The sequence below is a fragment of the Helianthus annuus genome, chromosome 5 (genome assembly GCF_002127325.2).
Source record: "Helianthus annuus cultivar XRQ/B chromosome 5, HanXRQr2.0-SUNRISE, whole genome shotgun sequence".
NCBI classification, from domain to species: Eukaryota; Viridiplantae; Streptophyta; class Magnoliopsida; order Asterales; family Asteraceae; genus Helianthus; species Helianthus annuus.
Window position 1 is genome coordinate 70878295 of NC_035437.2, and position 20182 is coordinate 70898476.

The following is a 20182-nucleotide window of genomic DNA, read 5'->3' on the forward strand; positions in this document are numbered from 1 at the left end:
TTATGCTGGTTTTACAATTAATATTGTGCTGGTTTCACTATGACAATATGTGATGGTTTCATAGAAGAAGTTTAAAATTGTGCTGGTTTTATAATTGTGCTGGTTTTAAAGAACAAAGTTTAAAATTGTGCTGGTTTTAAAGAACAAAGTTTAAAATTGTGCTGGTTTTAAACAGTATATTGAATGTTGAAAAATCAAATTCTTGACAATTGCATTTACAAAATCAACAAAAACTAATAATGTGCTGGTTGAATGTTGTAAACATAATAAGAATACAAGAAATCCAAACTGAAATGAAAAAAATAACAAATCCAAATATCATGATTTCCAAGACACACGACTAACTGCTCTTCTGGGAATCAGCAACAGTAGTCTTCATCTTACAAGTCCGACTATTATGTCCATGACCTCCACATATCAAACAACCTCTAGTTTTAGTTTTCTTTGATATTCTTGAAGATGATACCTCACGAAAAGACTTTAAGCGTTTGTTTGAACCACACCCCTTGTTTCTAATACCACTAGGTGGAAGAATGGTAGCAGAAGACGATGAACATGGCTGATCAGCATGAAGAATATTAGCTAATCTTGCATTCTTGTCAAGTGATTCTGCAGGAAGGTCAGCAGAATCAACCTTCAATTTCGACTCGATCACTTGGTCTCTATACAACGATAACAGGTCAATATTTGTAACAAGACGGTTAACAATATGTTCAGTTGCAGTCATTATCTCACGCACAATGCTGGAAGCACGTTCAACTTGATTACCAGCAGCATTTTGATCAAAACTCGAAACTTTTGTCTTTTTTGGAACAACATCTCTTGTCCAACGCCCCATAACATATTTTTTAGGGAACTCCTTTATACCACAAAGACGAAGAACACAAAAGGCATGCCTACATAGCAAACCATACTGCTCATATCGGTTGCAGCTGCATTTAATTACCATATCCTTAGGAGTAAAAAGAACCTACACAAATAACAAATGCTTATATTGTGCTAGTTTATAACAAAAGTGTGCTGGTTTATATATGTAAAATTCTAATTGTAAATATAAATCACTGTGCTACTTAAAATGTATTGTAAAAAGCAGAACATGTTTGTGCTACTAAAGGTATAAATAAATACCTCATGAAGGCCAGGAAGATTGACCTGTAGAATATAAAACTTAATTGAATCACCAACTTCTTCTTCACGCCTGCACATACAATTCTTGCAAGCAAGTCGAATTTCTTCTTGAACATCAAAAAATATCCCCCGAGTATAAATCTTTGCAGCTTCCAGTTCCAATTCATAATTGGTTTTCATGCGAGGTTGTGTGTATCTGGTATCATGATCACGTTTGCTGCGCTTAAACCTCTGAGATTCCATTGCAGTATCAAAATGGCTCAAAAACTCAACTAATGACAATTTTGTGTTGGTTAATTGACCAAAAAAATGATTTTCACTCTCAGACCTAGATGTTGTACGCATAAGACCGGACATATGTTCATGACGATAGTATGCAGGAATCCAATCTGATCTGAGGTTGTACATATCAGACAGCCAGCTGTTACTAGTAAGGTTGTACTTAATCATTAAATCACACCATTGTGTCTCAAACTGTGCTGGTTCAAGAGCATCAGTCCATACAACATCACATATATCTTCTTTAAAAACCTCATCTTGTGATAGCTCAGTACCAACCTATAACAAAAAAAAATAATTAGTATATTAAAACAGCAAACAAATCCTAAAATGTGCTGGTTTATATGTTAAAGTGTGCTAGTTGATGTATAAATTTAAACTATGATGCTTAAACTGTGATGGTTTAAAGAAAGTGTGCTGGTTTAAAAGTGTGCTGAGTTATATGCCAAAGTGTGCTGGTTTAAAAGTGTGCTGGTTTATATGCTAAAGTGTGCTGGTTTAAATGGATTGTTTAAAGTGTGCTGGTTTATATGCTAAAAGTGTGCTGGTTTAAGAAAGTTACCTTTTCAGAAACTTTGATCATTATATGCCACATACACAAACGATGTCTGGTATCTGGGAAAACATCTCGGATGGCAATTTTCATTGCAGCGTCCTGATCAGTCACAACCACCTTAGGTGCAACACCAAAAGCCTTCAAAAAACTTTGAAGAAGCCATTTATATGATTCAGCAGTTTCAGATGCTAACAAAGAACCAACAAACGTGACATTGTGATGATGATTATCGATTCCAGTGAACGGAACAAATACCAAGTCATACCTAAAAATTGAATTGATTATATTACAACTGCTTGCTGAATTGTGCTAGTTTAATAAAAATATGAATAAATGATCTACAAAAAGTGAATAAAATACCTGTTCGTACGGAACGTAGCATCAAAAGACATAACATCCCCAAAGACCTCATAATTCAGTTTCATTTCTTCATCAGCCCAAAATAATCCAGCAAGAGCACCTTTTTCATCACAATAAAATTCACAAGAAAAATTCGGCAAATACAGCTTCTTCTTCATAAGACGTTGGACAGCCATATCCACATCAAACTCTCCAATGAACAAATTAATATCTCTTTTAAAATTTTTACAATCAGTAGACGTCACTCCAACCTTATCAAATCCACCACGAATCTTTCTCATAAGGTTGAATGCCCTAACTGGACCAATATTCATCTCAGAAAAATCAGAAAGCAGTTGCTCTTCAGTGAATGTCAACTTTCTAGACGAAGCTAAAAGATGATAATCCTCTTCATCAACAAAAGAATGATTATGCTCCTCAAATACATGAGAAATTCTATAAGTATTTTTTGGAGTTAAAGACAAACGGATGTGTGCCTTACATCCGGTACGTTTAGAAGGTCTCCTCCTTCGGTCATTTAACTTTTTATCAGCACCAACACTATCATTTACCGTGTCAACAGCACAGGATGTCGCTGAACCCTCTTTCGCACAAACAAAGTACTTTCTAATCACAACACCATTTTTTGAAGATTGAGTATGCTTTCGACCCTCAAACCCAGATAACTTAGCATACTTCTTATAGAAATTAAAGGCAGAATCAATTGACTGGAAATGCATACCAACTACAGGTTTGGAAGAATCTGGAACAATAGGAGTATAATACTGATTACCAGTAGTTGGACAGATACGAACTCCTGAACAAATCAAAAAACCAGAACAAATAAAAGATATCAGCACAAACTTTACAATAAACCAGCACAAAAAACAAGCACAACTTTACCAGACAAACTAGCACAAAATAAAGATATCAGCACAACTTTACAAACCTACACTTTAAAATATGATGTAATATAAAAAAACCAGCACAACTTCAAAAAACCAGCACAACTTCAGAACTACACTTTTAAATAAAAACCAGCACAACTTAGATCAAAACTAAAAACCTAAAAAGTAGATGAAATTAAAACTAGAAGGTATTTTACCATCGACAGTAGTAGACATCATTAAAATAGAGGAGGATAAATCAGCAAATCAATGAATGAACAGAGGAGCTAGGGTTCCAGCAAATCGATGAAAACGATGAACGATTCAGCAGGATTGATCTCAATCTCGCAGGTACCGGCAAATCGATGAAAACGATCAACGATTCAGCAGGATTAAGATTGAGATTTGCGATTGATTTAGATGAAAACGATCTCGATGAAATTGGTAAGCTCAATGAATGAATGAATGAAAAATATGAAAGAAGGAATGAAAATCGTGTGATTAAAACTAAGTACAGATCTGTTTGAAATTTGCATTTTCCAATATTACCCTTTCATCTAAATTAATGAGATTGCCACATGTAAGCTCAAGATTGCTTCTTAGGAAACTTAGGGAAGATTAAATTCTTAGTTGAACCTCTACCTATATATATATATGTATATATATATATATAGGGGAGCGTTTAAATGAGAACGCTAAATATTGTGAGAACCGTGAGAACAAATGAAAAAACCGCAAGAACTTGGTCAAAAACAATTCAAATTCAAAATTTTTTTCTACACTTATCATTATTACTCGAATACCATGTTAGAAATTTAATTTACACGTTTAAATTTACGTGAATTCGTAAATAAAGAAAATTTACACATGTGTAAGTTTGCCATTTACACATGTGTAAATCTGTTATATTTACACATGTGTAAAAAAATCTAAAAAGAGTGATTTTGAAATGAGAAATGAATTATTTGATGTTGTAAATTATTTTTTTGATGTTGTATCTTAATTACAATGAGTTTTGTATTAAAAAAATTGGTTTTGATTGGTTTTTTCATTCGTTCTCACGGTTCTCGCAATATTTAGTGTTCTCAAGATAACCCTCCCCTATATATATATATATATATATACATATATATACATATATATATATACATATATATATATATATATATATATATATATATATACAGAGAGAAAGAGAGAGAGACCGGTTATTGTACAATATGCCTTATCGTACGACGCGTACGAGTTTGCCTTACAACAGGTGAAATTTTCTTTACAACAAGCGATTTCCTTTTTTCTTCATTTTTTTGTTACATGCGATTTTACATTATTTTGTACGTGTGATTTTCCCTTTTTAAATGTACATGCGATTTTATTTTTTTACTTTGTATATGCGATTTCACAAATTTTACTCTACATGCGATTTTATTTTTTTAAAACATAACATGCAATTTGACATACGTACGCGTTGTACGTTAAGGCATATTGTATGATACACTTTATACATGTCGCAACCCCCGTCCCCTAATAACCAGGGAACGGGCGGCCGCGGCCAGTTTCAGTGGTATCGGTGTTTATCAATTTGGCAGCGAAAATTACATCAGGACCGTAGTTAGGAATTATTTTATCAGAGTAAAATACCACACTTTTATAATATTAAATACCTGGGAAATTCCCAAGTTTCTAGTACACACACTTTTATAGGGATAAACCCTATTTTATTTAAATAAAAACATCTCTTTATTTAGGTAACTTTTGTAGCCACTTTTCCAAGCCTTCAGTGCTGTCCAGCTGGCTTCTATTTAGCTTTCACATTTTGTTACCTGAAATGCGTTTAAAAACATTTTGTCAGTGGGAAATACTGGAGTGGGAAATACTGGTGAGTGAATCCCAGTTTAATCAAGACAGGTAAAACCGTTCACAGTATTGAGGGTGGTCGTGCAATTACATTTGTTTATTTTCTACTTTAATTACCACCCAGGGTACTGTCAACCCGACTTGTGGTCATGTTACTACTCACAGTGTAGTAACAAATTTTGTATACAAAACCCCAACATACCGACGATAATTGTAGAATACGAATACTCAATCACTGTTTAATATAATGTGAAACAATTGAGGTTTTGTAAAAACAGTTTGCAAAAAGGAGGATTACTCACATTGCTTTCTTAGGGTTTTCCTTTGTGATTTCCTGGCGATTATCTATTAGTTACACAATGTACACGTGTTAGTATAATAACCCAATATTTGCATTAGTAATACCCTCCCCGAGACAGAATTCCAACGACTAGGTCGGGCAGAGCCTCGACAGCCGCTACGGAACCCTAGATCAATCGGGCAGAGTATCTAATACGTAACCGGGGGTTATAATACTTACAACGTGGCAAAACTTCGTTATTTTAGGGGGGGGGTATTATGCCCGAGTATAGTGCCTACTATAGAGAAATTGAGAGAGAGAGAGAGAGAGAGATTGAAAGACTGAACGATTTGTGAACTGTGCTCGTCAACTCAAATTACAAGGCTGATCAGACCCTTTCTTGCGCCTCGTGTAAGCCGAAGGCTTAGCCTTCGCGGCCTGTGAGCTAGGGGTAGTAGGCCCTAGCTTGGCCCAGTAATGGGGTAGGTTTGATGGGTGTTGCGACACGTGGCAGCACCGGGCTGCGCTTTGGTGACCAGCTGTCGCGGCCCGTGTAAGACTAAGAGAAGGTCTTCGCGCCCGCGATCAATCCATAACACTTGATTATTATTTTATTTTTAATGATATACGATATTTTGGGCCCGGTTTTTGTATACGGGGTGTATTTTAGGACGTATAGGGACATTCTAAATATATTAGGGGTGTCGAAAATATTTTAGGAGGGTTGTTATATCCTCCCCACCTTGTTTTAGAACTCATCCTCGAGGTCTACTGGAATAAGTGTGGATATTTCCTTTGCATCTCTGATTCAAGCTCCCAAGTGTATTCTGGTCCTCTCTTAGAATCCCATTTCACTTTGACCAAAATTAATCTCTTATGTTTGAGATTCTTGACTTTATTCTCTTCAATTTGTAGAGGCCTTTCTACAAATTTAAGCTTTTCATTTACCTCTATATCCTTAAGAGGCACTACTAATGATTCATCAGCTAAGCACTTTTTCAGATTACATACATGAAATACATCATGTATTCCTTCCATTTCCTCTGGCAGTTGTAGCTGATATGCTACAGGTTCTATTCTTTTAATAATCTCAAAAGGTCCAACATACCTGGGGCTTAGCTTTCCCCTTTTGATGAATCTTACTACTCCTTTCCAAGGAGAAACTTTCAATAACACCTTGTCTCCTACTTGAAACTCCAACGGTTTTCTCCTGTTATCAGCATAACTCTTTTGTCGGTCATGTGCTGCTTTTAGCCTTTCCTTGACTTGAACAATCGTGTCTGTTGTCTCTTGCACTATTTCAGGTCCAGATAGTTGCTTTTCTCTAATTTCTGCCCAACAAACTGGAGTTCGGCACTTTCGTCCATAAAGTGCTTCGAATGGTGCAACATTGATACTGGTGTGATAGCTGTTATTATATGAAAATTCAATTAATGGTAAGTGATCGTCCCAATTACCTCCGAAATCAATTACACAAGCTCTAAGCATATCTTCCATCGTCTGAATTGTCCTTTCGCTTTGTCCATCCATTTGAGGATGATAAGCAGTGCTTAGATTCAACCTTGTTCCCATTGCTTTTAGGAAACTTATCCAAAAATTGGGAGGTAAAATGGGTATCTCTATCAGAAACAATTGATAAAGGAATTCCATGTAATGAAACTTTTTCATTTACATATAACTTAGCTAACTGTTCCATACTGAATGTTTCCTTCATTGGTAGGAAATGAGCTGACTTAGTTAGTCTGTCTACAATCACCCAGATTGTATCATTGTCTTTTCTTGTCTTCGGTAATTTGGTAACAAAATCCATTGTTATCATTTCCCACTTCCAAACTGGCATTTCTAACTGTTGAAACAAACCTGAGGGTTTCTGATGTTCAGCTTTAACTTGTGAACAGGTTAAACACTTAGAAACATAAGCTGCTATATCCTTCTTCATTATATCCACCAAAAATTCTTTCTTAAGTCCTGATACATCTTATCACTTCCAGGATGCATCGTATACTTAGACTTATGGGCTTCTTCTAATATACGGTGGTGTAGGTTTCCTAATTTGGGTATCCACATTCTTTTCTTATGGAATTTCCAAATTCCATCTGTTCCTTATTCTAATTCCTTAGTCATTCCTTTCAACTTTTCAGTATCATCCTTGATTACTGATTCTTGTGCTTTTCTAATCTGGTCATTTAAATCTATTTGCAGATTTAGTTTAAGAGAACGTACTCTTTTTGGCTTTTCATGATACTTTCGACTTAAAGCATCGGCCACTACATTAGCCTTTCCTGCATGATACTGGATATTACAATCATAATCACTAAGAATTTCCATCCATCGTCTTTGTCTCATGTTTAATTCCTTTTGCCTGAAAACATACCTTAAACTCTTATGATCGGTGAAAATCGTAAAGTTATTACCATAAAGGTAATGTCTCCAAATCTTAAGGGCAAAAATTATGGCTCCTAATTCCAAATCATGGGTTAAATTTTCTCTTAATGGTTCTTAAGTTGTCTAGAGGCATAGGATATAACCTTTTGGCATTGCATCCACACACGTCCATAACCTAACTTAGAAGCGTCACAATAGACTGCAAAGTCTTCAGTTCCTTCTGGTAACGCTAGTGTGGGTGCGTTGGTTAATCTTTGCTTAAGAATTCTAAAGGCTTCTTCTTGTTTTGGTCCCCATTCAAACTTAACAGATTTACAGGTTAGCTTAGTTAAGGGAATGGCTATTCTAGAAAAAATCTCGGATAAATCTTCTATAATAACCGGCCAATCTTAGGAAACTTCTAACCTCGGTTGGTGATTCAGGGGTTTTCCATTTGGTAATTGCCTCAATATTTATGGGATCTACATGAATTCCTTCATGATTAACTATATGTCCAAGAAACTGTACTTCCTCTAACCAAAATTCACATTTCGAAAATTTGGCATAAAACTTTTCTTTTCTTAATAAACTTAGAAGTGCATTCAAATGCTTTGCATATTCCTCTTTGCTCTTAGAGTAAATGAGAATATCATCTATAAAGACAATTATGAATTTATCCAAATATGGCATACATATTCGGTTCATCATGTCCATAAATGCAGCTGGGGCATTGGTTAAACCAAATGGCATGACAGTAAATTCATAATGGCCATACCTTGTTCTAAAAGCGGTCTTAGGAATGTCCTCTTCCTGTACTTTTAATTGATGATATCCTGATCGTAGATCGATCTTAGAGAAAAATCGAGCTCCTTGCAATTGATCAAACAGATCATCGATTCTCGGTAATGGGTACCGATTTTTAATCGTGACCTTGTTCAATTCACGGTAATCAATGTACATTCGCATTGACCCGTCTTTCTTTTTAACGAATAAGATTGGTGCTCCCCATGGTGTTGAACTTGGTTGTATGAATCCCTTCTTCAACAATTCGTCCAACTGTTTCTTTAACTCTTGCATTTCTGCGGGTGCCAAATGGTAGGGTGCTTTGGCAATTGGTGCTGTTCCTGGTAGCAGATGAATTCTGAATTCGACTTCCCTATCTGGCGGTAATCCTGCTAATTCTTCTGGAAACACATCTGGAAACTCAGATACTACTGGAATATCTTTCAGTTCTTTTCCTTTAGTGTTAATGATTATGGAAATCAAATACACTAATGACCCTTTTCTTATGTAACTAGCTGTTTTCATTACAGAGATGAATTTTGTGGATCTAGATGGCTTATCTCCTTTAATTGTGATCTTTTCACCATTTGGTGAATTTACATGGATTGACTTTTGATCACATAGAATACTGGCTTTATTGGCTATTAACCAATCCATTCCTATCAAATCCTTCCAGATTCATTGGGTAAAGGTTTGCAATAAACTTTTGATTTAAAAATTATATTCTTGTTCCCTGCAAGATTTCGGAAATCTTAATGGTTTCTCCATTTGCAGTTTCTACTAGACACTCTTGTGGGAGTTTAGTTAATGGTTGATTTAGAAGTTTGCAAAATGAAGTATTAATAAAACTTTGGTTTGCACCAGGGTCAAATAATACTTTAGCAAAAACATCATTAACTCAAAACGTACTGGCAATCACGTCCTGAATCATCTTGGCTTCTTCTGCAGTCAGAACAAATGCTCTAGCATTTTTAGTAGTCGTGTTGTTCATGGCTGGAGCTTGTTTCGGACAGTGTGGCTTGATGTGCCATTTTTCTCCACAGTTGAAGCACACTCCATTACTAGGTTTCTTCCTACAATCTTCGTCTTTGTGTCCTGGTATCTTGCAGAAATTGCAGTAAGTGGAGCATCTTCCTGAATGCTTCTTCTTGCAGGCTTTACAGGAAGGTGCATAGGTAGGACCTATGTTTTTCCCACGATTGGAATTTCCATAGCGAAATTTTTGGGTAAGCCTTTGAGCTAGGTTCCTCTTCTGGGCCTCTTCTTGCGTACGCACTAATTCGCTAGTCAATGTGTTTGCTAGTTCTACAACTTCTTCTATGGTTTGGGGTCTAGCCGCCTTGACAACATGCCTAATCTCGCTTATTAATCCCCAGATATAACAGGAGATTAATACTGGTTCAGGTGAAGCAAGAGTTGGTACTATTCTAGCATATTCAAAGAATGTAGTAGTGTAACCCTTACTATCTACTCCAATCATTCTATGGTTTAAGAACTTATTTGCTATCTGTTTTTTTCATTGGGAGGACAGAATTTCCTTTCCACCGTGTTTTTAAATTTCTCCTATTCCATATTGTAAACCCTATCACTTCCCCTAGACTGGAGGATAATGTTCCACCATTCTAAAGCTGAGCTCTTAAACAGATTGGAGGCAAACATTATCTTATCCTCTTCCGCGCACTTGCTTATTTTTAAGACTGCCTCAGTCTTTTCTATCCAGCATAGGGCTGCAATGGCTCCTTCATTGCCCGAGAATTCTATTGGTTTACAGGACCAGAATTCTTTATAAGAACAACCATAAGACATGGTTCTTCTTCTTTTGGGAATGGGCACTTGAAGTATTGCTCCATTGTTTACGTTGTGTTCTGGTTCAGTAGGTCGTTTACTGCCATTATTACTTTTATTATCTGCTTCCTTAACCGTTTTGATAATATATGGCATTGCGTCTATAATCCCTTGTGCCACTATGTGTTGGATGGCACTGTTGTCTACTTGGTTTCCATTATTATTGTTATTCTGGTTATCGTTATTCAGGTTTTCCTGGTTCACTTCGTGGTCCATCTGAATTTTAAATGTTTACCACATATTAATATCATAAGATAATATTTAAGGAAATCAATCACACAACAAGCATATTGATCAAAATCGTCTAACATTGCGACCTTTACTCTAGTTTATATTATGCATCTATATTTATTACAAATACAACTGGAATTGAAAATACCATACTAGTATGCATCCATAGCTGTTGTCTAGATATTTTTTTCAAACATACACACATATATATTTTATATATTATTATTATTATTATTATTATTATTATTATTATTATTATTATTATTATTATTATTATTATTATTACTACTACTACTACCACTGATAGGGGTTCATCCAAAAGTCCATGTTACGCTCGTCATATTTCCAGACGAGTCGCTCCCCTATTTGTCTCATCCTCTCACTTCCTTCTAAAATCTCCTCACCAAAGGTTCGGAGTTCTTTCACATTCTCAGTGCTCATGGTTGGTGCGGGTGCTGGTATTGGGTCTGGGAACTGGGGCATGGGTTCTTCGTGTGGGTACGGGTTTTCTAGGATTTCCCTGATTAATTGGTCTGTTGGTGCATATATCTGTCGACTTCGTCTTGTATCGAGTCTTAGATTAGATTGTATAGATCAGGGTACGTAGAACGAGAAAATGTTAAAGTTTAGGTTGTAAGAAGCTGATTTCATTCCAAGCTCAACATGTTAATTCCGCTCCAAATGTCAGGTGAATACTTTCGAGCGGAATCACAATGTTGCTGATTCCGCTCCAACTGACGTGGTGTTGTTTTGGGCGGAATCAAGTGCCTATATATAGGTCACTTCGAGTGAAATCAGATAACGAAGTCTTGTATTCCATATCGAAGTGCTGCCAGTGTGAAGACTCATTGTATCTGTGTTCAAATCAATATAATCACTAGTTATAGTGAAGAATTAGCTGTTTCTATCTTTGTTTCTTGTTTTCCGCACCTGAAACAAAGTAAAACTAATCTGAACGACTTGTTCGGGTCGAAACCCGGTCCTACAAGTGGTATCAGAGCTCAGGAGGAGGAGTTCTGCAGACTACAGTTGTTTGTGATTGCATTTTCTTGCTTCTACACCTTCTTTATTCATTAGAACGAGATTTAACGGTCAAAACTTGTTCAAATTTTCATAGATTGTATAAAATTGGACATAAACAAACCCTTGAAAGTTACACACCTAAAATCGGACTAAAAATGACTGAAATGGACTCCCAAACTAATTCCGCTCGAACGGACTAAGTTCGATTTCGCTCCAAAGTTCTATCTGATTCCGCTCCAGAAGTGTCAATTTGGTGATTCCGCTCCAAAGTTGTGAGTGATTTCGCTCCAGGCTGCCAAACTTGAGATTTCGCTCCAAAACTTGCTGTTGATTCCGCTCCAAGAAGTGCCAAACTGGTGATTCCACTCCAAACCATTGTGTTGATTCCGCTCCAGAATAACATTTCTGATTTCGCTCTAAAGGGTTGTTTGCTATTTCGCTCCAAAAGTGTTTTGTGCTATTTCGCTCGAAAGTAACTGTTTTGAAATACGTGCTATTGAAAAATGGATAACGATTTCTACAACGCGTTCGCTACATCTTCAATGATTCTGGCTTCAATTGCTCAGAATATGAATCTAGAAAACGAAACGGGAACTACTCAAAAACCCCCTAAGCTAATGAGCATTGAGGAGTATTACGGGTGGAAAGACAGATTCGAAAACTGGGTTCAGGCAAACCATCTTAGATCATGGGAATGTATTCTGAAAAAATATGTTTTACCACGTACTGATATGCAAGTTATCAAACAAATCTCAGAATGTAATGATAAAGAACGGGAAATGTATCGAGCCGAAAAGATGATGATAAGTTTGCTTCAACAAGACATCAAAGAAGACATCTTTGTATTACTACAACATGACAAAACTTCAAAGTCAATATGGGATGCTCTACGTGTTAAGTTTGGGGGTAGTGAGAACATGATTAAGAGTAAGAAGGCATTGCTCAAGAAAGAGTTTGATCTGTTCAGTAGTTTACCGGGAGAAGACACAAAGAAGCTCATTGAAGGATACTGCCACTTAGTGCGAACAATGTCTATGCTTAGTATAGATAAGGATCGGGAAGAGTGGGTCGACAAGTTAGCCGATGCGTTACCACAAAAAGAGTAGGGAACATATTTGATGATCTTGAAGAATACGGGTGTTTATGATGGGTTGACTATTTCTCAATTCATTGAGAAGATTGAGAGTCAGGATCTGGAACAGCAAAGATCGCGAGGATGAACAGTCCAAGTGGTCAACAGGATGTAAAAATGTACTACAAAGGCAGTGTTCCGGAAGCTGAGAGAAGTCCGAAAATCCAGACTGCGTTTAGTGCTGGGGATTCAACGGAAAAAGCTGATCAGAGTTCAACCAAAAGAAGTGGATTCTCTTCATTTCCAAGTGTTAATCCGAAAGAGTCAACTACAAGTTTTCACTATCAAAGCACAAAGACAGGAAATGGTTATGTGATTCAGTGTAACAACGCTCTAAATCTTCCTGATGGTCAAAGTTTTTCGGAAGAAGTCGCGAAAGATCATATGGCATTACTTGGTTCTGTGCTTCTGTCTTATGAAGGATTGGTTGCTGGTCGGATCGGGAATCCTATGCTCACAAAGGAGGATTACAATCAGATAGACGCCGAAGAAATGGAGTTAATGGACATCAAATGGTGTCTAGCTAGCGTTCTTAGGCGTGCTGAAAAGTTCAAGATGCTTACATGGAGAAATGACTTTCTTGATGCACATGTTTCTACTTTAGGTTTTGATAAATCTAAAGTTACTTGTTTTAAATGCAGGGAGAAAGGCCATTTCAAACGGGAATGCAAGAACCGAGAGGCTAGAAATGCTTAGAATCCGTTCGGAAAAGACGACTACTACCGGAAAGCCATTTATCAACAGGTTGGTCAACAACAACAACAAGAACCGCAGGTGGCTCATGGTACAAGAATCGAGGATTCAAAGAGAGCATGTTTGGTGGATTTTAACTGGAATGATTACATATCACCTGAAAGCAAAGTTTGTTTAGTCAATCAAGATGATGAAAGACTACCTGAAGGCTTTAGCTGGGATATGTTTGTTGATGAAAAGGGAGAATTCAAAGCGTTCATTGCTAAGATTGTTAAAGAACCAGATATGTTTGCCACATGGATGAAGTCTATTGGTGAGACTGTGAAGAATGTGGAGAAAGAGTCTGTTGCATCTGATGAAAGCTCAGAAAGTGCTGATGAAATCTCAAACAGTTCAAATAGAGTGTACAATGTGATGACAACTCTGAAAAAGAAATTGTTTTTGATAAAACACCGCCTGATTCTGGTTCATCGGATGATAATTCTGAAAAATCTGTACAGTTTGATCAGTCACCAACTGATGACAGTAGTGACGATGAGGAAGAGAAACATATTAATATTGCTAAATCTCATCTATCTCCTAAAAGTTTTCATTTTTATTTTGCAGATCGCTTGGAGAAACTGAAAGAGAAACAAGCTGCAAAAGAACAAAAGAAAATGAAGACTGATATTGTTGCTGCAAAAGATAAGATTGTTCAAAATAAAGAAGTTGAAAGTGTTGCTGAGAAGATTGCTGAGACTGAGCAGGTTGGTGAAGCTGAGAAAGTGGTTGAAATTGAAAAGATAATCGAAGTTGAAAAGATAGTGGAGGTCGTCAAGCCTTGCTTGAAGTGTCTGGAAGCTTGCAAAGAATGTGCAGTCAAAGATGAGAAGTTGGCAGAGTATGAAAAGATGAAGGAGCAGTTACTGTTCAATCTCAATTATGTAAAAGAATCTTATGATGTTTTGAACAGAACGGTAACTGGTCTTCAAAAGACAAACTCTGAGAGAGAGGATGCTTCGACGATGATGAATGCTATGATGATGTCTAAGCAGAAAGCTATCAACTTCTACATCGAAGAAAGTGCTAAATGGAAGCAAGAGTTGGAAACAGAGAAAATTGAGAATGAGAGAATTAGACGTTTATTACAAAGCTATTCTAGTTCTGATTTCTCATTGATCGAATTTATCCAACTGTTGCAGGTTTCGGAGCGTTCCAAGATGACAAGCCAAAGAAGAAGGATAGTGGGAAGAAACTGACTGTTAGTTATAACAAGTGTCCGCCTCCAATATGGGAAGGGTATTCTCCTAGAAAACCAAACGAGGAGCAACTTGAAAAAGCAGTCAATATAAAGCTAAAAACCGACACAACTGATGAATTACCAGAAAACATTGACGTTACTTACACATCGTCTGACACTGATCATGAGTCTGAGTTAATCAAAAGGTGGTCGATCAGGTGTTGGATACTGATGAGGAGTCTGAGTCAAAATCTGAGTCTGGAGGGTCAAGTTCGTCAGTCAACAGTCCAAAGTTGTCAGTTAAATGGTCCTATAGTAAAGAGTTTTTGTTATCAAAGAAGAATTTGAATGATGAAACATTTGAAGTTGCATACACTTTAAATGATTCTGACAAATTATACTCTGACAAAGAGTTTCCAATAAGAAGTGTTCGCTTTGATATGATCAAAAAGGTTTTCAAAATGACAGAAATTAATATTTCTAAAATAAAAGATTTAAATCTTACTGAAAAACCTAAAAAATACACTTCAAGAGTTCAACAACGATTAAACAAGAAAAAGGGTTACAATTCTTGTTTTGGTTTTCAAAAGAAACCAAACCATAATCGTAGCTACAAAAAGAAAGGCTTAGGTTTTATTCCACCAAAAAATTATAAAAATGAGAAAAATTCTAAAACAAAAACAGAATTTTTTCAGGTGGAAGTGCAGAAGATGAACAGCAGAAACCGTTCTGGAGGCAATCAAACAAGGAGTTTCTTGCTGAAAAGAAGAGGAATGGAACTGGAGTGTTTCATCCAAGAGAGACTTGAACCTGTTACAAATGCAATGAAGTTGGTCACATTGCATGGAACTGTCCGAAAAATGCCAAGACAAAACAGGGAGTTTCTGAGAAATTGAAAGAAAAAGTTGTTGATGTTGAATCACCAACCGAAAAATTTAAAATTTTTGAAAACTCAACTTATGAGGTTGTGAGTGTTCTAAAAAGAATGTTTATAAAAAGAAAGCAAAGGACAACTAAGTGTGGGTTGTTAAGAAGTTTGAGAGAAAGTCGGCAATGAATTTGGTTCCACAAAGCCAGATGAGCCACAGGTTGAGGTAAAGGATCCAGTGAATGATGATGAATTTCCATCACTGGAGTTTGAGAAAGTTAAACAAAAAATTGGTAAAGTTGAGATCTCGGATCAGTTCTACTCCGAGAAGAATGAGTTTGATGTCGAGAAAGTTTTTAATGGTAGTGTTAAGAAAATTTTCGGAAAATGCTTAATGGGAAAGCAAAAGGGGTTCAAGATTTTTATGCAACTAAAAAGGCAACATACAACCCTACTGAGCAAGAATTGAAAACACTTGAGTCTGAAAAGACTTGGGTGGAAATTCTTTTCAATTGAAGTCTTAGGACTACGCCGGAGATCCCAAGTTTGTAATCATGGATCTGGTGTAAGATCGTTGTTGGACCCGAATGAGTCGATCAGAAGAGTTTTCTATCCGAGTCAAAGGCGGAATCAGTGAAACGGACGCTCAAAGTAATTATAATGCCTCTTGTATTGATTAAACACTAATTACAACCTGAGAGCAATTTGGCAGCACTTCGTTACACAATCCTGATTCCGTGCCAAATGAAACAAACAATGCACTATATATACTTGAGCTAATTTCGCTCCAAATGAACCATTATCATTTCGGGCGAAATTAGAAGTTTCTGATTTCGCTCCAAATGACCTTGGTTCATTACGAGCGAAATCACACTCTTAACTACTAACTTCTATTTCTCGATCCTCGTGCACTGTATATCCTATCCTATCCTATTACATGATACAAGATGAAGTCAATAGACGTGATGCACTAACAGACTCCCCCTCGGATATTGATGAAGTCTTCAGTGTCTAGTTTTCTATCATGACACCTCTTCAGTCTTGATCATCCTGCATTCTCTCAGATTGAAACAATATAACCATCCTTCAATCTTTATCTTTGATCAGCTTCTCTCTTTAACTATACAACCAGAATCTCATCACTGACTCTATCATCAACAGCTTCATCATCAGGCTCCCCCTTTCGTCAAGCTTCCGTACTTTTAGGGATCGACACCTCACTTTCCATCTACAAGCTCCTCCTAACTTCAAGCTTGTCTTCAGACTCCCCCTTAGACTCAGCTCTCGGAATCGTAGTCTGGACTATCTGCAATTACTCAAATATCTTATAAGTAACAACATTTTAGAAATCCAGGAATCTAAACCTGACAAATCAGACTTTCTAAATCACTTCTCATGAAATTTGGCAGTTTCATCGAATCGTATCGGAAACTAGCTCTATAACAATATAAGCATCCAAATCCCCCACAGTTAATCATCCAAGTCCAAATTAATGACCTTGGAGATATCACAAACTGTTTTTGAATTTTTGATAGAAATTTCAAGTTTCAAATTAATGAACTTGTTTTATTTACAGAAACACAATCAGCTTACTTAGATTTTGAAACTCAACATCTTAGACATCTGTTGTCAAAAATAAAACAGAATCGAAAATCTTTTTGTATTTTTTGAAAATATAAAGCAATAAAGAATATGTACAAACATATTTACAAACAATATTTTTGTTTAAGTATGCGTCAAATGATCATATCAGTTTTCGACAAGTTACAAGTACCGTTGAGCTTAATTTCACTTTAAGAATTAAACAATTCACTTAGATTGTCGATATACTAGTCCACTTAAATTTTCATACAAATTTCAACAGATTCAGGATACGAATTAGATGTTTTAAAGACTTAAACTCATTCATGTGTCCCACCTCTTGAATATACTCCCGTATCCAGAATCCCAATATTCAGTCTTACAGGTGAGTATACCACAGATGATATCTGTAAGGGGTTAAATGAGAGGGCCGTGAGAGCTCAGGTCGATACTTCCATATACGCAGAGAGATGACGGCTTCGACTTTTCGGTGTGTCCCCTTTAGAGGATCTTTTGTTTCAACAACACTGATTACGAATTTTATTGTTTAATCAGTTTGCTCAGGGTGATGCTATGTTTCAAGCATTTGCGAAAAGTATTATTCGGGGACTAGGTCAGAACTTCCATTCAGCAGAAGTCCCGGAATAATACCCCAGATATCACTGAGTATAAAGACCTAGTATCTCAGAATAAGGGACCTTTTAAACGAGATTTCAGGGGTTACCTATATATCCAAGTAGTGTTCCCTACGAAATAAGCAAGCGTTTGAATTTAGGTTTATATCCCGAAAATGTTTACTAAATGTATAAAAACCTATCGGCATCGGCATATCATCAGTGAGACTGTTTAATGCTATTTAATCATTACATTTCTTTAGCATACTGTAACTGTCTACTGATGTACTATCATTTCCTCTTTTTACGCAAAACTCAATTTTTGAATTTTATCATGTTTTTGTATTTTTCAAATTTTCTAATGTTTTTGTATTTTCTGACAATTTTTCTCCCCCTAAAATGCAAAATCATTAAAAATTTGACAACACGATACTGATAGCTTTATCTCGCCATCCATATTCTGCATCTTGCGCACTGAATTACACTAAAAGCAGTAATCACCCCCACGATTTACAACCCATTGATCTTTTACAGTTTGAAAACCGTTTTTCAATCTGGTGAAAGTAATCATATTTGTTCAGCCGTGAGGGTTTCGGCGTATTCAATCAAAAAAATTTTATTTTTTTTATGTAAAGAAAAACAATCAAACTAAACTCCCTGTTCAACCAAACCAGGGTCCTGCAACCTCTTCCTCCTCTCCATGTGCCAGGCTGCTCCAGTTTGTATTCTCACAATTTTTAGCTTTGTTGAGCACCTGCACATTCAAACTACATCAATTACTTGAATAATTTAGCCCATGTCTGTTGGACCTTAGGCAATTCAACACAATAATTTTCATATAAAGCTGGAAACTCTTTGTTATCGTTCACAATGACTTTATCAATTTTCTCTTCAACATTTTCTTCTTTTACAAAAGTCATCTGTTTCTTAACACTCCATTTCTGTCCTTTTGGAGTACCTCTTTTGTAAAAATGTGAATCTTTTTGAACACTTTGTTTCTGAACAACATTTGGTTTCCGAAACTGTTGAGGTTTTGTCATATCAACTGATGTTTTCCAACTCTGTGTTGTTCTGAATCTGGGTGTGTGAGAATTACAGGTCTGTCTTGAATCGAACCTGTTCGGGTTTGATTTCCAATTTTGATTTGAAGCAAACTTGTTTGTATTGTACCTCCAAGTTTGTTTCGAATCAAATCTGGTTGACCTTTGTTTCACATCCTCAGATTTCTGTTTTTCAACATCAACAGGCTTTGGATTTGGACACTTTCGTGCAACATGTCCAATTTGATCACATTTAAAACACACTTTCTTTGAAACATCCTTAGCCTGTTGTTGTTTCTTTTTCTTAGCATCAAACTCCTCATTAGACTGTTGTCCGATTTTGAGTTTTCCTCTTCTGCTAAACTTTTTCCTTGAACAAAACTTGTTTTTACCTGAACATTTTGTGTTTCATTTTTCTTCCAGTTTTGTTTCTTTTTATAACCCAAACCAGCCTTCATGTTTTTCTTCTTAAAACCAGGTTTGTTATAAAAAGTTTTGTGACCTTTACCAGCAAACTTTGGAATCTCAGACTTCTCAATCTCAACAATTTTGAAAACTTTATCAACCTTTTATGAAATCACATTCTGAATCGGGAATACAACATCTAAGAATAATTTGTCTGATCCAATCATGGTATAAACCAATCCTTTTGAATCATCATTCAAATTTTTCTCGGATTTTGTGTTTTTCAGATATCCATCATAAAGATTTCCTTCATCTTCATCCTGTGATTTTGACTTACCTTTTGTAGAATCATCTTTCAAAACGCTTTCAACAACCTTACTTACCACCTCTGAATCATCAGCTTCATCAGATTTGGTGTAAGTCACATCGATACATTCAGGTAATTGGTCAACTATGTTCAGACCTTTTGCCACCTTTTCCTCATCATAAAAAGTATAATTGTTTCTCAATGGTGGTGGTACCTGATGAAATTCTGAACCAATACCCTTTTTGTTTTTGTCAGTATCTTTATCATCTGGTGTGATGTTGAAGATGCGTTCGAGAATGTACGAAGAGTTATGATAACTTTGAAGTTTGGTAACAACCTTTTCTTTTTCAGCCAAGACTTGTTTGAGATTAGCAACTTCATCAACACACTTGTTTAATTCAAGTTGCTTTTCTCTAAACTGTCTCTCATACATTTCTTTGGTTGTTAAAGTTTCAGACAATCTTCGATCAAAACTTTTGACTTGTCTCTTCAAAGTATCATATGCTTCTTGTACTCTCTGACTCGACCATTTTAAAGAATCGTACTGTTTTTGTAAATCTAGAAACTTAGTTTCTTTTTCACCACAATCGACACATTTTGCTGTACACAGTTGTCGATAAACCCCATTATCCTTTTCAAGACCTTGACATTTCTGTGTCAGTTTTTCAACTTTTAGTTTCAAAATTTCTTCTGTTTCAATCATTTCCTTGCATTTCATTTTGAAAACATTTTCAAGTTTGTTTGTTTCAAT

The 20182-nt window shown here is 36.1% G+C and overlaps 1 protein-coding gene across 1 annotated transcript; it reads right to left on the bottom strand.

The window, feature by feature from the left end:
- Positions 1-340: 340 nt before the first annotated feature.
- LOC110942967 (protein FAR1-RELATED SEQUENCE 5-like) lies at positions 341-3576 on the bottom strand. The gene is made up of 5 exons (XM_022184728.1): positions 3408-3576; positions 2324-3119; positions 1970-2228; positions 1129-1686; positions 341-970 (listed from the first exon to the last, which is right to left on the bottom strand). Exons 1-5 carry the CDS (start codon positions 3427-3429, stop codon positions 341-343), a joined length of 2265 nt encoding a protein of 754 aa, XP_022040420.1. The 5' UTR covers positions 3430-3576.
- Between the last annotated feature and the right edge of the window lie 16606 nt (positions 3577-20182).